The 17,076-nt window shown below is 32.3% G+C and overlaps 3 protein-coding genes across 6 annotated transcripts; all 3 read right to left on the bottom strand.

Annotated features, from left to right (window-relative positions):
• On the bottom strand, positions 1,245-4,362 carry LOC109360865. 2 transcript variants are annotated; one of them, XM_019606042.1, is made up of 5 exons: positions 3,997-4,362; positions 2,408-2,507; positions 2,192-2,330; positions 1,737-1,832; positions 1,245-1,647 (listed from the first exon to the last, which is right to left on the bottom strand). In XM_019606042.1, the coding sequence occupies exons 1-5, from the start codon at positions 4,313-4,315 to the stop codon at positions 1,510-1,512; spliced, it is 792 nt and encodes a 263-aa protein (XP_019461587.1). In that variant the 5' UTR covers positions 4,316-4,362; the 3' UTR covers positions 1,245-1,509. The 2 variants fall into 2 exon arrangements, with proteins under 2 accessions (XP_019461587.1, XP_019461588.1); XM_019606043.1 differs by having other exon boundaries at positions 2,192-2,327; positions 3,997-4,359.
• On the bottom strand, positions 6,955-11,246 carry LOC109360866 (vesicle transport v-SNARE 12). Of its 2 annotated transcripts, none has more exons than XM_019606045.1 (6): positions 11,103-11,246; positions 10,888-11,009; positions 8,882-8,940; positions 8,595-8,783; positions 7,497-7,667; positions 6,955-7,304 (listed from the first exon to the last, which is right to left on the bottom strand). In XM_019606045.1, the coding sequence occupies exons 2-6, from the start codon at positions 10,982-10,984 to the stop codon at positions 7,152-7,154; spliced, it is 669 nt and encodes a 222-aa protein (XP_019461590.1). In that variant the 5' UTR covers positions 10,985-11,009; positions 11,103-11,246; the 3' UTR covers positions 6,955-7,151. The 2 variants fall into 2 exon arrangements, with proteins under 2 accessions (XP_019461590.1, XP_019461589.1); XM_019606044.1 differs by having other exon boundaries at positions 10,888-10,991; positions 11,076-11,245.
• On the bottom strand, positions 12,244-16,602 carry LOC109360867 (protein UXT homolog). Of its 2 annotated transcripts, none has more exons than XM_019606047.1 (7): positions 16,508-16,602; positions 14,757-14,855; positions 14,375-14,404; positions 13,968-14,069; positions 13,378-13,485; positions 12,751-12,805; positions 12,244-12,453 (listed from the first exon to the last, which is right to left on the bottom strand). In XM_019606047.1, exons 2-7 carry the CDS (start codon positions 14,846-14,848, stop codon positions 12,385-12,387), a joined length of 456 nt encoding a protein of 151 aa, XP_019461592.1. In that variant the 5' UTR covers positions 14,849-14,855; positions 16,508-16,602; the 3' UTR covers positions 12,244-12,384. The 2 variants fall into 2 exon arrangements, with proteins under 2 accessions (XP_019461592.1, XP_019461591.1); XM_019606046.1 differs by lacking the exon at positions 16,508-16,602 and adding an exon at positions 14,964-15,386.

Below are 17,076 nucleotides of genomic sequence, written 5' to 3'. Positions count from 1 at the left end.
TACATGGAGAAATGTATCACTTACTATAATTAATTAAAAAATAATTAATTATTAAAATTTTAATTTAAATATTTTTTTTTTAAATCAGTTATATACCGACCAACACATTCTCAAAAGGATGTGCTTCCATTTTAGAGACAATAAATGTGTTAGCTCATAGGTAAATGGGAAGAGATGTTGCATTGAATTAACGTTCATCTTAATGATACAAAAATGTGGGACTCTTTTCCAATATTTTGAATAAGTTCCATCTACATTAGCATGTCCAAAAGATTTATCATAGTTATGAAAGTAAATATTTTCAGTATAAATGTCTTGTTTAAAAGAAAAGACATATATTTGAATACTTACATTATGTTGGTGATGGATTATCATCGTAACAAAGTCATATTTTCTCGATCTCAATTATAATAAAAAATGTTGATATTTGTTGGTCTCAAATATAAACAAATTTAATTATTTTTAGTTTCCGATACCAATTTTAATTGAAATGATTCCTCACGGATAATGAATAACAATTATAATTATTTGTATATTTTCTATTAAATTAAAACAATTGTCTTGTAACTAATTTTCTTAATATATGTTAATTGTTGCTCTAGTTATGTAGAATGACTAGAATACTCCATTACATGTTGAAGCAAAACAGGTTGAGAAGGAGACGTCAAAGGGTTCCATATATTGTCTCGGTCATGTTTGCAGAAATATAATAGCATATCAATGTTGTAATTTTATTTGGTCTAAATATTATTGTGCCCAAATCTAAAACGGACAGAAAATATTTAACCCTAAACCATTGGGTCTTCATCTTTTTTTAAATATTATTACTTAGTTGTACTATGTGATGCTGACCATGCTAAATTTTTAATGAGAAATTGTCCACCTTATAAAGAAATTGCATGTGTTGATGATTAAATTGATAAGATGTACACAATTAAAACACAGTCAACTACTCGAGAACACATTTACGGGAGTATGAGAATAATAAATGTATACAATCTTATCTTCGTAACCCAAAATGTTGTTTCTAAAATGTGCCCTATAAGTCACAAGACAAACATTTCATCCCTCTAATTTCATCAAATCAAATATATATGATAAAACTTCAGTGGGGAATCATTGTTTTATATTTCCTATAAATGAAAAAAGGGCAATGAAAATTCTACATGCTGACCTGGTAGATAACTAAATATTTCACGTTAGCTATCACGTTCATTTCTTAGGCTATAACATTTTACAGGCACACAGAGAATTAATAATCTTGGATTCTTATAACCTATATATACAAGACCAACTTCCAGTGCTGTAGTTAAAATCTGAATGAAAAGCACAGTTTTGCACATGAGTGTTGACAAACTATTAACATGCTATATTATTTTCAAGTATAATGGATGGATGAATTTCTTTTTCATAGTAAAATCTAATCATTATAGACATTTATTCCCTCTGTTGAGGGCTAAGCATATTAACATAAAGTTGTTTCCCTTCCACCATAAGGGAAATTGAATTTCATACCAAATCATCTTGATCTTCAAGGGACCTTTTCCGAGCTCGCAGATTGAGCTTAAGACTTTCGGGTAGAGGAGGTGTCCTCCCTCTGCGGAATAAAACTGCAAGAGCCCTCATTTTCTGGCAAAGGTCAAATATCTGCAAGATAAATAGCCAATGTTATTGTATAATGTTTTGAACAAAGGAGAAGAGTGGCAAATAATAATTGCTTAGTTTTTTCTTGTTACCGATGAGGCTTCTATTTCAGCAACACCCTCACAACCTTGACCACCTCCTTGTAGCAAGTCACAATACTTTGCTGCTTCATTCTCATCTTCAAATACCTACAGCCATGGTGTGAGATTGTAAGCGATTAGGTTATGCAAATGATTCATACAATATGTTGCAGACAAGGTTGTTTCATTATATAAGATAGAAGTAGAATGCCCCTCAAAAGGAAAAATAGTACAATTACTACAGTTACATGGTCTAACTTTTTCTTTAGGTTAGTAGTTGTTACATTTAGAAATAATCAATGAATTTTACATGTTGAATGCCTAGTTAGCATCCAGTAAAGCAAATCAGACTACAATTAAAGTAAAACTAAATGGAAACACACTAACTTGAGTATTTTCCGATGCATTTCACAATTCACATTACAAAATGTTTGCAATTATATAGAATAAAATGTGTGAAAACATACCAGCACCCCGTCTCTAATATCTTCTACAAGCATGTGAAACTTAGTCCCTTCCTTTGATTGCTTTTTCTGATTTCCAATTCCAGATCTCCAGTTGCCTCCTTTGGAGAACAATAAGCCAAGCTCTCTTTCAACATCACTGTTACAGAAAAATAAAAAGTCAAGTAAGAAAAATGCCACTGTTAAATGACTTTGGAGAAAAGAAAACCCGATTTTGACCTTATATTTCTTCGGGTTTTCATTGTGCACAATTGATTTTCCTTTCGAGTGAGTACATACACGGGCTTTGAAGTTTCTCTCCAAGGGTTTGCATCTAAAACTGATCAGAAGAAAAGGAACAGAAACAATATATCAATAAGCTTCGCTTGCTACAAGAAAATCAACCTTCAATTTTTCTTAGAGAACACAACATACAGATGGAAAGAGTAGGTGCCTACAATACAGACAATCACAATGGATTAAAAGTTCAAACATTAGCAAGTTAAAAATATTCTAGAGTAACCCTTTCACTATATATGTCATACAATTACATTTGACAGGATAAAAAAACAACTAGATAGGAATGGGGGGACCCTTTAGAGGTAGGCAATGTGTGCCGCTTTGGTGACTATGGTTTGAAAGCACAGCCGGAGTTTTCAAGAACATTTTTTTCCTGCTTCCCCTCCACTGGATAAAGTGATTTTCTTAGCCTCTTCATGTTGCAGTCAGTGGATACTTCGTCAAAAGGGTTTCTTTGTTGAACAAGCAAAGAGATTGGGGAGCTTAGCTTAGTTGACCACCTTTTGCATTTTATCTAATGACTATTTATCTCTGTGCTTTCTCTGCTTTCTTTCTCTCATGGAATAATATTACTTCTTTTATCCAAAATACACAAACAACCATTTAGTACCATGTGCGCAACAATGAATTACTAAGTGCATATGACATCATCTCTGGTGTGATTTGCAAACAAAATCCAGTTACTTTTTTAAACGATAACTGTAAATAGGGGAAGTTACTTTTGGATTAAAAAAATGTGTTAATGACTTAATATGATTATCAATCAATTAGGACCACAGACAAATGCAGGGGGGCTAAAAACCACATCCTCCAAGAATATTGGTCGAAAGACATGAACGCAGGAAATCCAACAATTTGATTATGAGAACCAGTGCATCTAAAGCAAACAACCACAAAACAATTTAAGATATCAACAGAAAATTCTCAACAGAGGGTAACAGTCTTCAACCAATCTTGGTATCATACCACAAGTAAAAGTGAAATACACAAAGGTTACCACCCCCGCTAGTAAAATCTATACGTTTATATCTTTCGCAAATGATTATTACTGTAAAAGGAGGAGTTACTTTTGAATTGAATAAATATGTGTGTTAATGGATCAATTTGGATCACACAGACACATGTAGGGGCACTCAAAAGTTCAAAACCACATCCTCCAAGAAAAATGGAACGGATATAGGAAATCCAACAATTTTGGTTTTAAGAACCAGTGCATTCAATAATAAAGCAAACAAACACAAATAATTTAAGATATTGAGGGAAAATTAAGATATTGTACAACACTGTAGTTAGTATTGTGAAAAGCAGAGAAATCATTAGGCCTATTTTCCAAATCATGAATCATATTGTATCGTGCATCATTCAGGATCAATAATTAATGAATAATGATACTAAAATAATTCATAACAACAAATTTGTCTTAAGAGTCATACATATATAGAAACTTTGTCGAATATCTATGATACGATAATACAATGATATGGTGATACATATGAGAATCTATAAATGAGAATAACAATATTGATTACCATCATAGCTACTTGAATCAAAGGATTGTTGAAGATGTCTTCTCATGTCATAAGCACGAGATGAGACACGTTTAACGAACTCATCAGAAGTGACAGGGATATTTCCGTCCATGTGAAGTGCCCTATCCACGTCATCATCGTCATCTCCTTCATTTCCAGCACGTGAGTTGTTATTGGAAGAAGCAAAACGTGATGTTCTATTTCTACGGAAGGAGGAAGTGGAAACAAGAGAGGTTGGGTTGTGATGAAAGAGATGAAGTCGTCGAGTTAGAAGAATGGAGGATGATACAGAAGGAAGAGAATCCATAACTGTTTTCATTTTAGGTACCGTCAATTGTGAGGAGTGTTAAACTTGTTGGGAACGAACAAGTAGCTCAATGTTTTCGGATTTTTTTTCTTATTTTCCTTTCTCTCATATTATATGTGTACTTAATGTGGAGTTAGTGGGGTCCATTCAAAATCAAAATCAACCAAATCAATCTTTATTTTTTTTTTCAAAAAAATTGGTCATGTAATAAATAGTGAGAATTTACTTGTTTTCCATCCTAATCATTAATTCTATAAATATTCATTAATTCTATAGGGTTTAAAAAATTTACTTTATAAGTATGTGAATTGATGGCAAAAAAAAGAAGAAATATTTCCTTTAATGAGAATATAAGTTATATCTTCCTACCACTGAAATTATTATATGTATCCTAAGACTGTTTATGAGTTTGATTAGAAGGGAAATAAAATGCTTAAGAATTATCTCAGAAGTGTATTGCGTGACTCATAAATCTTCATCTTCCCTCTTTTGCACTCAAAAAAATAACTTGCAAATTGACTATAAAAAAAACTAATCTCATATTAAAAAATTTGAATAACTAAAAAACTTCGGAATAGGAACATTAGAGAATATGTTGTTGATAAGAGAAATTAGATGAGTGACTAATTGGTAATTGCCACTAAATTAAAATCTCACATAATATTATATTACAAACACATATCATATCTCTAGTTTTACTTATTGTCACTTATATTACTATTGGTGATTAATTGATACCTTATTTTCTTATTTATTTAGGGAGTATATTATGGTTAATCTACTCCATCACATCCATACCCATAAGAGTTGAAGTAAGTAATTTATTTTCAAAATTATTAATAATGTGAATAGAAAAATATCCGCTATTAGATAATATATAGTTCTCAAACTTAATTGGTTTGAGTATTTACCTTTCATAGTATGACATTGGGAAAGGTGTAGAAGAGAAGTGTATCATACTATTGAGATTATCAATCATGGACAGGGAATATTAGTAATCAACAAGGTCAATATTCTAGGTTGATTGACCTACATATGGTTAACCATTCCAAATATCAACTACTTAGTTTAGGTATGGATGCAATGAAATGCATGAATAGAGTACCCTCCCAAAATAAATAACAAAATAAGATATCACTAACTTTCACAAAGTTTTATGAATGTTATCTATTGCCTAACCGAACTTTTACTTTTCATTCGATCGTAAGACCAACTATATATATCATTAAGCGCGCAAAGTTCATCACATTGAGAAATGTGAATTATATATAGTCCTCACATTGAGAAATGTGAATTACATTAGTTCCTGGAATAGACGAATGTTAATTCCACTTAATAAAAATCACATGTTAAATCAAATAAACATAAAATAGCGTTGTTTTGTATTACATGAAATTTCAAAAGATGATTTTCAATTAACTCCTTAACTTACACACACAAACAATTCATTTAATTTTGTGATCTCACTATCTTCAAACTCAAGTTAGACCTTCATCTTCAAAGCGCAAGCCATAAGCTTTAATTTTTAAACTCAACCCATATCACAAACCTTAATCCCTTAATCTTCATCATCAATCTGGACATTGGTGCAATTGAATGGTGATTTTGGTGCTTTATAGGTGGTAGCAGCTTTCTCAATGACATTCATGGTGATGACAGTCAAGAAAGGATGAAAGTATTAGATATAATAATAGGTGTATGTATTGGTCAAGAACATAAAATGCACCCATTACATAGACCTCCTGGTTTGGTTAATATGTTTTTTTGTTCATGGTGTTAGGGTTGCTTTACCAAAAAGTATTCCATTAGTTATGTAATATTCCTTTCTTTTGCTTCACCTTATACCCCTCTTTGTACCTAAAAAAGTAATTCACCCCTTTTATCAAACAAAGCTTTTGTAATTTGTGAGCAAGAAAGTACCAACAAAATTAATTTTATTTTAACTTAGTAGTAAATGAGTTAAAAAGGGAATATAAATACCATTAACATATATGTTTAATATTGAGTTAAATAAATATATTTTTTTCTTCTAAATATCACAATATTTATCACCTTACTCTATTCCTCATATTTTTAGTTCTCCCAAAAAATTTCTTTAAAACCCATTATATGGGTAAGATTCATTCTTACATTTGATTATCATGTTCAGTTGATCTAAAGCATTTAAAAGATTATCCTTGACAGGAAAATAAGATGCTAGAATGAGTCAGGCAAAGAAGTCATTTTTGCAATTTTTTGACATTCATATGAGAATCTAACACTCCTCCCATCTAAAATTGTATGAATTCAACATACTCACCTAGACACCTCCATCACATTTTCATATTCCTAGGTGAGTCAATTTGCTAGGCATGTTTTTTCAAATCTTTTGCCAAACATAGACATCTCATTTCCAAAAATATCAAAACATTCACTATATCAAATATCACCTAAATGAGATGCCAAAAATAAAGTGTTAACACCCAACACTACACAATAGTTAGTGGGAAAACAACCAAACAAGTAAACAAATTTGAGAAAACGTCACAAAACTAACTTTAAAACAAAAACATTAAAGCATAGAGAAACTGTCATAGGTTTGGCAATAGTATATAAGATTAGCAATAGGATTTGGAAGCCATAAACTTCATAAATGCTAGAAAAGCATCATGTCATAAAGAATACATGAATGGAAGTAGTTTCATCAAGTAAACGCTTGTGTATCATTGGAAACTTCACCAAACATACAAATAAGAATGCAGAAATTGTTGTGGAGATGTGACACATTACAAATGTTTCATATTTACAACCAATCAGTCACAAGCATAAAAGATAGCTTGGAACCCAATGTATCATGTTTTCATATCAGCTAATGAGATAGTTTGAAAAACAGAATAATGACTATAGCAAGAACAAGAGCTCCAATCACAGATCCAATGATCCATTTGTGTCTAGTTATTCTTCTTGACATGGTAGTTAAAACCTTCTTACTCTTGTCAATAGCATCATCTATACCATGAAGCTGCAAGGCATTGAAAAATGACCATTAACCAATAATTATGATCACTATTGGTTGTACTCATTATGCTTCTCCTTAAAGAATAAGATCATCTCATGATTCTTTCGTAGTAAATGAGAAGAGGATCAAAACTATGTAAAGTTGAAATTAAACATAACACCATTAAAAAAATATAGTATTCACATATCGACATACTTTTTTATGGGAGTTCAGGAGAGTTTCACGTTGCTGGTGTAAATCTTGGAGGATTGAGACACCAAGTTCTTCGGTCTCTAGAATGGTTCTTCGGCTTTCCCTAATTCTATCACTTGACTCGTTTATTCTCTCCACTGACATAGCTAATCTTTCTCTCTGATCAGCAGATGCCTGCAATTTTATCCATACATTAAAAAAATGTTTTCCCACAAAAATATAATTAACTTCATCAGACCTTATGTACTACTTGCAACTAACTTCAAAAACCTACTAATTCCATATTTCCAAAAACAAATAGAGACAAGCAAAAGAGAGTGCAAGATATGCATTTGTGGCTGCACTTCTTTACTTATGAATGCAATCAACTTCAACAAACTACTAATTTCAAATTTCATAAAACATAATATGAGGATAGGCCAAAGAGAGACAGAGATATGCAAACATCTACAGCCCCATTTGCAAGAAACAGTCAGTCTTGTTCTCGAATGTAAGTGATCAAATATGTGTGCCATGATCAATAATAATAATTCAAAGCCTGTAAAAATAATGGAAAATGAAGCCATTCTACACTAAATAAACCGAAAATATCAGATCATATATTAAAAAAATGAGCAGTAACTGATGATACCGACATCCAATCACAGGTATTTCTTCAAACTTCAACAGAGTCTAAGAGCTAGACCCATGTATTCCAAAAATATAATTCAAAATCTAAAAAGACTACAGATATGAAGATTAAATACTCTAATGTCGCACAAACCTACCAAAAAATGAAAAAAGAGTAACAGACCTGAAAAAAGAAAGTAGCAACTTAGTGTTTGTAACCAAGGAAACATTCAGTCCATTAAAAGATTACTATTGAGGAGGCTTAATGGTAGTTACTTTGGTTAACAGGTCAACGTTACTCATTCATGGTCCCATCAGATAGAGAAACTAAAAAAACATATCTGATATTATAATAAAAGAAAATAACCATAGCTAAAAACGGAGCTTACTTCCTTCAACTCGAAGCTCTCTGACCAAAAAAATCACAAGCTTCCTTTTTCCTTTTAAGAAAAATCTACTATTAAGCAATAAAGTCAATAGTTCAAGACATACCGAATGTGCATCTGCTATTCCAGCCTCCAACAAATTTTCACGGGCAGCCTGATCTGCAGTAGGTGATGTTAACCTTTTAAATTCTTTTTTCAAGTTGTTTAGATCAGATTTGTATTCCCTCAACTTTGCAAGCAGCATTGCTTTAACACTTGGCTGCAAACTTCTTGCCTCCAGATCCATCTTCCTAATCTAGCAAGAGACAGTGACAGAAACAAAAAACAAATAAAGATACTACCTGATACAAGAAACTAAAGCCTAGAAAAGTAAGCAAACAATTAATTTTGTACCAGAACATCAGCATCATCTAGTCCAGCTTTGATCTCTGAAATTTTTTGCTGCTTCTGTTCTGAAATTAAGGTTGATTAAAAAATGTTTAGTTACCAGGATTTAGTGTGGAAATAGATGATCAGCCATCATACATATTCATGTCACAGAAGCATGCTCAGAAAAACACTTGACACCCAGCTCAGTAAATGATCAGAAAGCATCCATTTCCAATGAGTACATATTATTGACAAAAGAAAAACTTTACTAAATAGACATTACTAGGATCATCAGATTGCATGTCAGCAACCGTCAAATATCTGTCAAATCCAAGAATATGCCTATCCCCAATAATATATTTAGGAGTAAACCCCCATTTTAATGCTAATTATTTTCCATATCATTTTGGTTCTCAAAATAACAGTTTGAAAACTCAGACAGCTTATCGAGTCTGCCAAAACACTAAGTCAATAGGTCACAGGTTCAACAAGTGAACATTAATTGAATCACATAAAGTAAAATAGATAAATATTCAATACAAAAGGAAAAGAGTCTGTTACACATGACTCTAACTAACAGGACATGTGGCAAGAAGTGAGGAGGAGAGAAGATTCGGAAAGGGAGAATGTGACGTTGGAGGCAGGCATCATATGGGAATTGTGGGGTGACTATTGTCACAGGGTAAAGAGGAAACATCACTGTCTTTTCTGTTTCTTTTACTGCATTACATAATTTTCCAGAATTGTACTCTTGAACCTAGAAATACACTAATATACTACATTCTGCACTATTGTATCTTAAATCTCTTCTGTTTCTATTCTGCTCTGTTCTGTTTCCTATCAATCCTTCTACAAAAAAAATGCCAACACATAAAACGGGCCTTCAACCTAGCATGCTTCAAATAATATCCAATCCATTCAAAGAAATGAGTTAATTAAGAAATAAATTAAATATCAAGGTCATGTAAAAAATTTGAAATAAGACATGGACCACACAGAAGTAGTTTTCCCAGTTACGACTTCTATGTGGAGTTATAAGGCCCAAATAGAAGTCGTGTTGGCCCATCACAACTTCTGTGTGTTTTTATAAAAAAAAATGGGCTCATACAGCAGTCGTTTTGTTGTGTCACAACTTCTGCGTTGTTTTTTATAAAATAAATAATATTAATATCAATTCCAGAAGTTGTATATTTCTGTCACGACTTCTGTATAAAAACTTAGTTCCCGACGTTAACGGTTTCCAGTCAAAATCAGATGGAAGAGATTTATATAAATTTAATCTAATGTTTGTATAAAAGTTTGCATCAATGCGAATTAACTAAGGATTCGCAAATTAGACAACACCATAAATAAAAGGAATAATACAAAATACATCAAAATGTACAAAAGAACAAGAATTGATGTTCATTGGCTTGAGCAAAGTCGAGTCAGATGTAGTTGCTCAGCACAAGCAATCCTTTCATTGCATCACCTTGTATTTTACGAAGTGCCACATTGACTATTCATTGTGCACAGACAAATTCATTTGCATATTAGCTCGGCCCACTGTGTCATAGGCTCAAGCTTGAGTTTACTGATCCCATGCTGGTTCGATGTAGATAGGCAGAGTTTTTAGGCTAAACAAACTTTTAATCTACTCTTTATTATATATGGATATGGACAAGTAAAAACTGGTTTAGCTTGAAAACCTGTGCCTATGTATATTGAACCTGTTGAGTGGGATCAGTAAACTCAAGTTTTAAGCTATGGCAAAGTGTGCCAAACTCAATCTGAGTGTTTTAACCGTTTAACAAAAACTATGCTCAAAAGATTATAACATGACATCAACTTGGACCACAACATATGATATTTTGATATTAAAAATAGTCCAAGAGTTATTGCTTACAACAAGAACAACAACAACAACAACAACAACCAAGCTTTTACTCCCACTAGATGATTGTTATTGCTTACTATTGATGAAATAGATATCATTCAATGGCCGAATGTAATAATAAAAAACGACAATGAAGTTATGATTTTGAAGGTACCTTGGTCAAAAGCAAGGGAAGCAGAACTGCATTTGCGAGAGAGATTAGCAGAGAGATCGCAGTACTGGCGCTCATACCCTTCGAAAACCTCACTCATCTTGTTGCTTCAGGTAAAGAATGAATTGAAAATTGGAAATTAGAAATAGAAACCCATTAGTCTAAAGAAGTTGAATTGATGATTGATTTACCTTGAGAATGGGGATTGAAAAGGGGAAGATCACGAGATCCGGAAAAAAATTGGGAATTTAGGTTTAGTGGTGTTATTGGTTAAAGGTTGATTATTGTGAAAAATGGAGGGAAGAACAATTATGCTACTCGCCGGAGAAACTTTAATTTCAACAATTATGAGGAAGCTTTTGGATATAGCTTCGATATAATAATGTACCTGTAGTTTTGTTATCATTCTCAAGGAGGTTGTGGGTTCGATACCACACACTTTTATTTTGCAAATATTGTACCAATTTATTTACCCTTTCCTCCATCGGCTTCAATACATGTAACCAAGTAGGAAAATTGTATCACAAGAACAATTATATTAATGGTGCATGATTACACAAGTATTTTAGAAATTATATCACTGTGGTGTTAATCTTCAATGTCGTTTATGTTTTCTGATTATAGGAATCTTTATCATTAAACTTCATTTCATTTATTGTGAAAGCAATCAGGAGACTGAAGTCATGTTAATGCATTATCATAAGGCACATAGAATCAATTTCTGTTGAAATAAAATACATTGAAAGCATGATACATTGATCATAATAGAGAATAAAGTATTTTCTGATATAAGAAGATAAATAAGATTACCTCACAAATTTCATCATACCACTTTTCATGTTATTTTACATGCTTATATGTCGATATACAATTTTCAATTGATTATAACCCTTGCCATGTAAATTAAAATTTAATAATTATTTTTAGCAAGAAATGACACATAGTTGTTCCACCTCCAACCCCAATCACTTTCCAAAACACCACAACAACTAAAAGCACGAGAGGCATTATACATTATTAAATATGGATAACCAATAATATAAGAATTTCATAAATCTAGATATATTCTGGAACTATAAGAATATTAGTATTTCCATATAGAGATACTGAATTTTCTCGTTTTTTTCGAGAAAGATATACATAAATTTAAATAGTGCTCCACAAATTTTAAAAATACCCCACTTATGGGTCCTTTTTCAATGCCTTTATGTCAATTTGTTGAAATGAATAGAGATGATTCATTCCCATGTAAGGACACTGTGCCATATCAATGTTTCCATTGGCGTTTAATCCTTAAAACCCTTGCAATTGCATATTCATTACAAACAACATGGCCCAGTAACTACAGTGCAAAAAATAAAGGTCAGAAAAATATATGCAATCTCATATTGGATAAATTACCAATCTCTATCATGTTTCACATACTTGCATTGCATCACTGCTTTACAATTGCAACCAAAAGACTAGAATTCAGGGAATTTGGTTTATACTCAGTAAACATCAAAATATCCTTTCCCGTGAGGGTTTCCCAACTGGAAATTGAAGTATTTCTCTAATCCCCTCGAGAACCTGGATTGAAACAGTGAAGCAAAAGTTCTCATAACTCAGAACAAAGTGGTGAAATCATTATTATTTTGGATAGATAACAACTTTCCTAGAATACTTCAGGGAACGTTCAGTTTTGGCTCAGTTTCAGAATTGTGAAATATTAGCATCTTTTCCTTTTGTTGTTTATGCATTAGTATCTAATATTCTAATTGACAAAGTATCACCCCTTGACTGGGAAGAATTGGAAGAAGCAATAGGGAAACTACTAAGAACTCGGTAAGCTGAAGAAAACAAAAGGAAGCCATTAACTAAACATACCAGCTTGATCTGTGCTTTAATTGATGCAATTAACTGAGTGTATTCCTCTATCTGCCTGCAGGACATATGTCATGCAAGTTCAAACTTAATTGCAACATCAAAAAGGGAATAATGCAAATAAAGCTAATTCACCATGTCTAGATGGATCGAAAGAGGAGAATAAGGTGAAGATAAATTTGTTCCACAATAAGCACGAGAGAGTTATCAAAAGATAACATAAAACAGGAGAGTAAAAACCTTAACAAAATTTCAAGGAAGCAAGTAGCCGTCATATTACATCAAGTCTAAACAAGGATCTCAAACTGTTTTCATAATGATGTCTGACAAATTTTCTGTAGCTGTGTGTAATGGAACAACTGACCAAGTAGCTTGTTAGAATACCACCACATTGCCAAAAAAATTACGCCCAGATTTATGCAATTCTTGACACCAATATGTTTGACAGAGGAAACATGATGATCTTAGACGATGAGTTTACTAAAGTTAGTTTCAATGTCGTTTAAATCACTCCACTGAAGTACATCATATTATCACATAAAATTTCAAACAAAGGACCTAGAAGCCATGATAAGATAAATTCATTTTCAAGTTTGAAATAGGCAAAAATGTTAACTGAAAAAGTTTTACCTAGCTATCTTCTCTTCCCTTTTTGCTATGTAGTTCAAAGCTTCAGACCAAGTAAACTCCACATGAAATCCCAATCCTATATCCACAAATATGCTTTGTGTGTCGGGCCTGTAAATTATCACTCAAATACATCAAATATAAAAGACAAGCATTTCACCAGATTAGAGATAAAACAAAAAGATTCAGGTGTAACTATAAGTGCATAAATACTAGGAACTAGGAGTGGGCTAGTGGTGAGGTGTTTTGGTAGTTTGACAGAGGTTTTAGATTTAAACCTACATGCAGTGATTGTAATTGGGGTAAAAAGTGCATAGATAAAAGCTGGGCTGTATATATAGTAATATAGCGCAAATCATAATTTTTGATAATACGGTAGTCACTGCCTCACTGGTGATTATAAAGATGATATGTACAAGGGAAAAACAAATGTTTGATCATATGGATTGGTGATAAAATATAAATTTTTCGTACAAAAATGAAAAGATATCAAGAAGAAATGATGTAATTTGAAGGGAAGAAAAAAGGCAATTTGTCATCAAAACAGAAAAAAAAGAATATACCAGACAAAAACTGAAATGTTGGAAACTTACACTTCTGCCTGCAGGTATACCTCAGACCCAAGATTGACCATAGTTCTTAGACTAGTCACACTATTCTTCTCTAAATTTTCAATGTTTTTGCGCAAATCAGCACTAAGTAAACAAGTCAAGTGAATCCAGACATAATTACTGAGTATAACATTGAATTCATGGATTATATGAGTATCAAGTTTCACATGATTCAGGTTTTTCTTTTAAATTTCTCAATATAGCATTGAACTATTAAGTATACCATTTATGGAATACAAACTAATCCCCAGTTCAGCTATTAAGTATGACCTAGGGATCTCCTATGCTACTGTGGATGATACAAATATCTATTCAGTGTATAAAACTATTTTAGTGATATGGTGGCGTTAGTTGATCCTAACCATATCCATAAAATTGAAAAAGGATACAAAATTTTCTGTTGTTCAAAGACCTTGTCCCTGCAATAAAGAGAATGAGAAAAATAAGGAAATTAAGACTGCGAAGTCCTATACAATAGGCAAGGCAATAGTGAGGTGGAAATGCTCGTATTTAACTGCTTTAAATTCATTTAGCAAGAAATATAAATTCAAGACCAGGTTCATATAGTAGCACAATATTCGGACACTGAGAGACACATGTATAGCTTATGTTGTAGAATGAACCAAGTACCTTCAAAGATTATAGGTTATGTAGTCAAAGGCACCGTATATTTCTTATCAGAAGGAATAATTGAAAAACAACATTCAACACTGCATACATTTATACACATTATTTGAACCAAGAATACATCAACATGAGCAAATATTATACCTTTGAGCAATAGCATGTTGAAGATCAGGTTTCAAACGTTTATCAACAAATTCTTCGTATCTTTGAACTTTCTCCTGGCGTACGTTGTCCATATGAATCCTAATTAGAGGATTAATCAGCAAGGAACTGTTATACATAAATTTGTGCATACATTCCCAACAATAAACAACTATCTTTGAACAACAATGGCAACAACAAAAATAATACCCAGGAAGTGGTGCCTGATTCATAACAGGGTATCATATAGGCATATTCTAAATTATCATATGGCCATTTTATCAAGCATGTAATAGTGGGCAAGGCGGTAAATCAAGAGAAACATGGGATCTGAAAACAACACAAAAGGGTAAGAATTGTGGGGGCAGTTCAATTGGACATTAATGAGAAAAAAGAGGAGAAGGAGCAAAGAGAGATGGTGGGTTGATCCGTGGATGTGGTGCGTCTTGCAGGGGATCTTGGGATACCTTGGTGATGCTACTGAATTGGGTCGTGTTAGTGGTGACTGGTGAGTACTGATAAGTGAAGTGGGTTCATGCAAATTGAAGGAAGGTCATTGTTACTATTTTTGCAAATTATATATATATATATATATGTGTGTGTGTGTGTGTGTGGATGATTTGTACAGCTCCTCTAACAACAATATATCATCAGTACACCCATGTAAAACATAACTAATTCACCCAAAAAAACATAACTAATTCACCCAAAAAAAACATAAGTAATTCACCCAAAAAAAACATAACTAGTTCACCCAAAAAAAACATACTAAGCTTGAGTAACTTGGTGAACCCATTTTTTATGAATCCCTTAACACAATGTATACAATGATAATTTCCTACTCATAATGATGGTGACTAACTCTTAGCACCAGGTTTCCTGCCGTGAAACATTCAGCCCGTGGAGAAAAATACTTACGCACAAATGACCACACTAACTGTTCAAACAGTTATAGCTATACATTTTAATTTTACAAATGTCTGGCCGATTAAAAAAACAGCATTGTTAAAACCAGACATCACAATCTTCTTATGGAGTTCATTGATGCAAGATAATAGGAGAGATTCGAAGTGGTCAAAACCTTATTGCATTCTCTAGAAAATGAAAACTTACTAGCCAATACTAACCTACATATTACATACTTCACTAGATTAAAACAGCATATCTTGTAACAATTCAGCATTCACCACTTCAATAACCTTAATACAAGAATTTTCAATTAAAACATTGAAAGTGCACTCCATAAAATATATATTGTCATACAATATGTATACTAGTCTCTTTTCCTTTTGTTCACTCTTACTGGAAACTACAGTATCAGACATACCAACATGACGTTGGTGGTCTAGTGGTGTATCCGAGAATGACCAAAAAGTCAAAAATTTGATTCCTGTGAGCGAGTGTGACACTTGTTGGGAGGGACATCACGCAACCCGAAAAGGATTAATTTTTTGCCTATAAGGTAAGGGGATATCTTTGGTAGTACAAAAAAAAGACAAAAAAATACGTGGGAATATGGTAGAGCAAGTTGAATCCACAAACAGTGAAGCTAAGGCAAAAAATTATATGATAGAACACATGAATCCCTGACAAACGTTTCATCAAACAGTTAACATGCGTTCTGAGATAAGAACCTAAATTGAAGTGATTGAAGGTAAATAAGTTTAGATTAAAAAGAAAGAATGATAATAAATGAATGTCTCAAAAAAATAAAAAGAGACAGAAAACATGAAGATGAAGAAGGGGCAACTAACTTGGTGGTGGTTGCTGTTAACTTCCGCAGGCTTCCGGCCGTTGCTGGGTTCTGTTAAATAAAACCTTTGACAATGGCTTTAGTTTTTTGGTGTCAATTTATGTTAATTTCGTCTACTTATTTCAAATTGGTTTAAGTAGTGAGATTCTTTAATTTAGTTAGTGAGCTTGAAATAAGTGATTTGTTAGATTCTAGAGTAAATTACATTGACACACATCAGTTTTTTAGTGAAATTACATAAATTATCTTTCATTTTTCTAAGCTTGTATAAACTCTCCTAATTTTTTATACTTTCATTACATTGTTCACCCTGTCTGATAAATAAGTGTAATTTTTTAAACAAAAAATATGATAAATGTAATTAAGTTAAGCAAAATATAGTATATTGTGGAGACAAATCTAAATAATATACAAATGAATGTCTTTATTATTTTTTTTGTTACAAAATGCATCAACAATTCTAAAGAAATATTGTTTAAATCGCATTATACTATATCGTAACGAACCAAAAATAATAATGAGTTATTGACTCATATATTACTTGGACTTGTATTCACAATATTTCATATT

Source organism: Lupinus angustifolius, chromosome LG11, assembly GCF_001865875.1.
Source record: "Lupinus angustifolius cultivar Tanjil chromosome LG11, LupAngTanjil_v1.0, whole genome shotgun sequence".
Classification (NCBI taxonomy): domain Eukaryota; kingdom Viridiplantae; phylum Streptophyta; class Magnoliopsida; order Fabales; family Fabaceae; genus Lupinus; species Lupinus angustifolius.
Note: the sequence above shows the minus strand (reverse complement) of the source record. Positions and strands in the feature narration are given on the sequence as shown.

Excerpts from the sequence above, each read along its gene's own strand:
- LOC109360866 (XM_019606045.1), bottom strand. The coding sequence starts at position 10,984 with ATGAGTGAGGTTTTCGAAGGGTATGAGCGCCAGTACTGCGATCTCTCT. Across the intron at positions 8,941-10,887 it reads TTCCCTTGCTTTTGACCAAG|AACAGAAGCAGCAAAAAATT; the intron begins GTACCTTCAAAA and ends CCTTAATTTCAG. Across the intron at positions 8,784-8,881 it reads TAGATGATGCTGATGTTCTG|ATTAGGAAGATGGATCTGGA; the intron begins GTACAAAATTAA and ends GTCTCTTGCTAG.
- LOC109360865 (XM_019606042.1), bottom strand. The coding sequence starts at position 4,315 with ATGAAAACAGTTATGGATTCTCTTCCTTCTGTATCATCCTCCATTCTT. Across the intron at positions 2,508-3,996 it reads TGATTCAAGTAGCTATGATG|TTTTAGATGCAAACCCTTGG; the intron begins GTAATCAATATT and ends TCTTCTGATCAG. Across the intron at positions 2,331-2,407 it reads AAAACCCGAAGAAATATAAG|CAGTGATGTTGAAAGAGAGC; the intron begins GTCAAAATCGGG and ends ATTTTTCTGTAA.
- LOC109360867 (XM_019606046.1), bottom strand. The coding sequence starts at position 14,986 with ATGAATCAGGCACCACTTCCTGG. Across the intron at positions 14,070-14,374 it reads TTTGAACAACAGAAAATTTT|TGCTGATTTGCGCAAAAACA; the intron begins GTATCCTTTTTC and ends TTGTTTACTTAG. Across the intron at positions 12,806-13,377 it reads AGGGAAGAGAAGATAGCTAG|GCAGATAGAGGAATACACTC; the intron begins GTAAAACTTTTT and ends TATGTCCTGCAG.